Here is a 2,313-nt window from a genome sequence, read left to right as displayed (position 1 = left end):
ATGTTGGGCCTTTTAATTGATTTGAGCCTATAAGCAAAATCCTTAAACCCATATTATTTAGTCCAAAAATCAAGTTTACTACTTAACAGTTTAAAGTCTGTAATCGGTAACCAACAAAGAGATTGGGTCATGAAATTTTTGATGGGGCTCAATTATTCTTACAAGGCTCCTAAGGCCCAGATTCTTTTGATTAAACCTTTCCCAAGTCTAAATAAAGTATACGCAGTAGTACAGCAAGAAGAAAAGAGAAGGCAAATTTCTTCTGATAGTGCTGTGACTGATTCCATGGCACTTCTAGCGAAAGGAAGTTTTAAGGATGGAGCAAAAAGCTCATTAAGATAAAAGAGGGACAAGTATTATTGTACTCATTGCAGAACGGCTGGTCATTTCGTTTAGAGGTGTTTCAAGGCCAATCCAAACAAGTCAACATGTGCTTTCTACCAATTGCTAGGCAATTTCATGGATAAATGTTAAAAGTTGCAGGGCCACTCACTAGGCAATAAATCTAGAAAATCGTAATAAGTCCACAACATCATTTGTCAATCAAACCACTACACTTGTGCACATGATAGGAGCAGGTAAGTGATAAGACCCAAATGCCTTTAACATAAGAGCAATACATTTAGCTTATGGCTCTGTTAAAACCACAAAGTTCTCTAACTTACACACCATTACCATATCAAGCTCACTTCATCATTCTATCATATTCCAATGATGGTGGCATGCTAAAAGTCTCTAGTATATCCCTATGCTTTTCTGCTCACAGCACCAATTTATCTAACTATTCTATTGTTCCTTGGATCTTAGACACAAGGGCAACGGATCACATATCTGTTGTGCATCTTATTTTTCTAAAATTAAAGCTGAGATCTCTTACTCAATTGCTTTCCTAATGGTGAAATTGTTCTAGTCACCCATATTGGGATAGTCAAATTTTCAGAGTCCTTAATTCTTAATCATGTGCTTTGTGTTTCAATCTTGTATTAGCTAGGAAAATAGCACAAAGCATGAACTCTTGTCTATTTTTTCTCTAATCTACGCTGGAATGGGTAAAGTTAAGCAGGGCTTGTATCACCATCTACTGCAAGAAGTTTCACCACATGCCTCTATAGAAAAATTAGCTCGAACAACCCACAAGATGCCCATGTCAACTTCCACTGTTTTCTAATGATGTTGAATACTTCAATCTTTGGCACTCTAGGTTAGGACACTCTAGTTATTTCGAGATAGGACTTCCAAATCATATTCCCAAAGTTACAAAAGGCACATGTTTGATATGTCCTCTAGCTAAGCTGCAGAAGTTACCATTCTATCTTAATCAACATAAATTAGAAAAGTACTTTGATTTCGTGAATTGTGATCTATGGAGACCATGTAACGAGATTAGTTATGGTGGTTTTCGATATTTCTTAACTATAGGAGATGACTTCAGTAGATGTTCTTGGGTATATGTATTGAAGAGAAATCAGATGCTAGCACTAGTTTATAAAGTTTTTGTTTAAGGATTGAAACACAATTCGAAACTAAAATTAAAACTATCAGGCCTGACAATGGTGGAGAATTTGAAATGAAACAGTTTTACATTAAAAGGGGAATCATTCATCAAAGAACATGCAAGAAACCCCACAACAAAATGCTATTGTTGAAAGGAAACACCAACAAATATTGAATGTGGTGAGAGCTATGATATTTCAAAGTGGAATACCCTTGAGATTTTTGAGTGACTGTGTTTTCACTATGATATACCCCATAAATAGAACCCTCACTCCCCTATAGGCTCTGTTGGATCAGAAGGCCCATTTTGAAGTACTCTTTCGGTCCAAACCAAAATATGATCACCTCAAGTTCTTTGGATGTCTTGCCTTTGCCAACCTCAAGGTCTTTGGATGTCTTGCCTCTGCCACCACTTTGGTAAATGGGAGACACAAGTTTGATTTTAGAGACAAAAAATGCATATTCTTGGGATATCCTTTTGGAATCAAGGGGCACAAACTGATGGATTTAGAAACAAGAAGAGTTTTCAAATCAAGAAATGTGATTTTCCAAGAAAACATTATTCTTTTAAGCAAAGATCTAATAATTATGTTGACTATGACACTAGCTAGGACAGTCATGAATTAGTAAGAAACACTAAATTGATCTTTGTGTGCATCCATTTATTTTCAAGTAGTTAGATTAAAAATCACAACAAATTATGGCTTTTGTTTGTTTGCGTTAGATAGTAGTTAGAAATAGTAAATTAAGTATTAAAATCTAGTCCTTGTGGGAACAATAATCAGAACTCTAATGGCCACTATATTATTTTTTGCGATA

At 35.4% G+C, this 2,313-nt stretch overlaps 1 protein-coding gene across 1 annotated transcript; it reads left to right on the top strand.

Moving 5' to 3' along the window:
* Positions 1–141: 141 nt before the first annotated feature.
* LOC111377717 lies at positions 142–1,911 on the top strand (the record flags this gene model as incomplete). Its single annotated transcript, XM_023000846.1, has 7 exons — positions 142–288; positions 375–430; positions 808–895; positions 992–1,068; positions 1,202–1,445; positions 1,591–1,674; positions 1,777–1,911. Coding segments are annotated over exons 1-7 (831 nt in total), but the record flags the coding sequence as incomplete, so codon positions are not given.
* Between the last annotated feature and the right edge of the window lie 402 nt (positions 1,912–2,313).

The sequence above is a fragment of the Olea europaea genome, unplaced genomic scaffold, assembly GCF_002742605.1.
Source record: "Olea europaea var. sylvestris unplaced genomic scaffold, O_europaea_v1 scaffold17115, whole genome shotgun sequence".
NCBI classification, from domain to species: domain Eukaryota; kingdom Viridiplantae; phylum Streptophyta; class Magnoliopsida; order Lamiales; family Oleaceae; genus Olea; species Olea europaea.
Note: the sequence above shows the minus strand (reverse complement) of the source record. Positions and strands in the feature narration are given on the sequence as shown.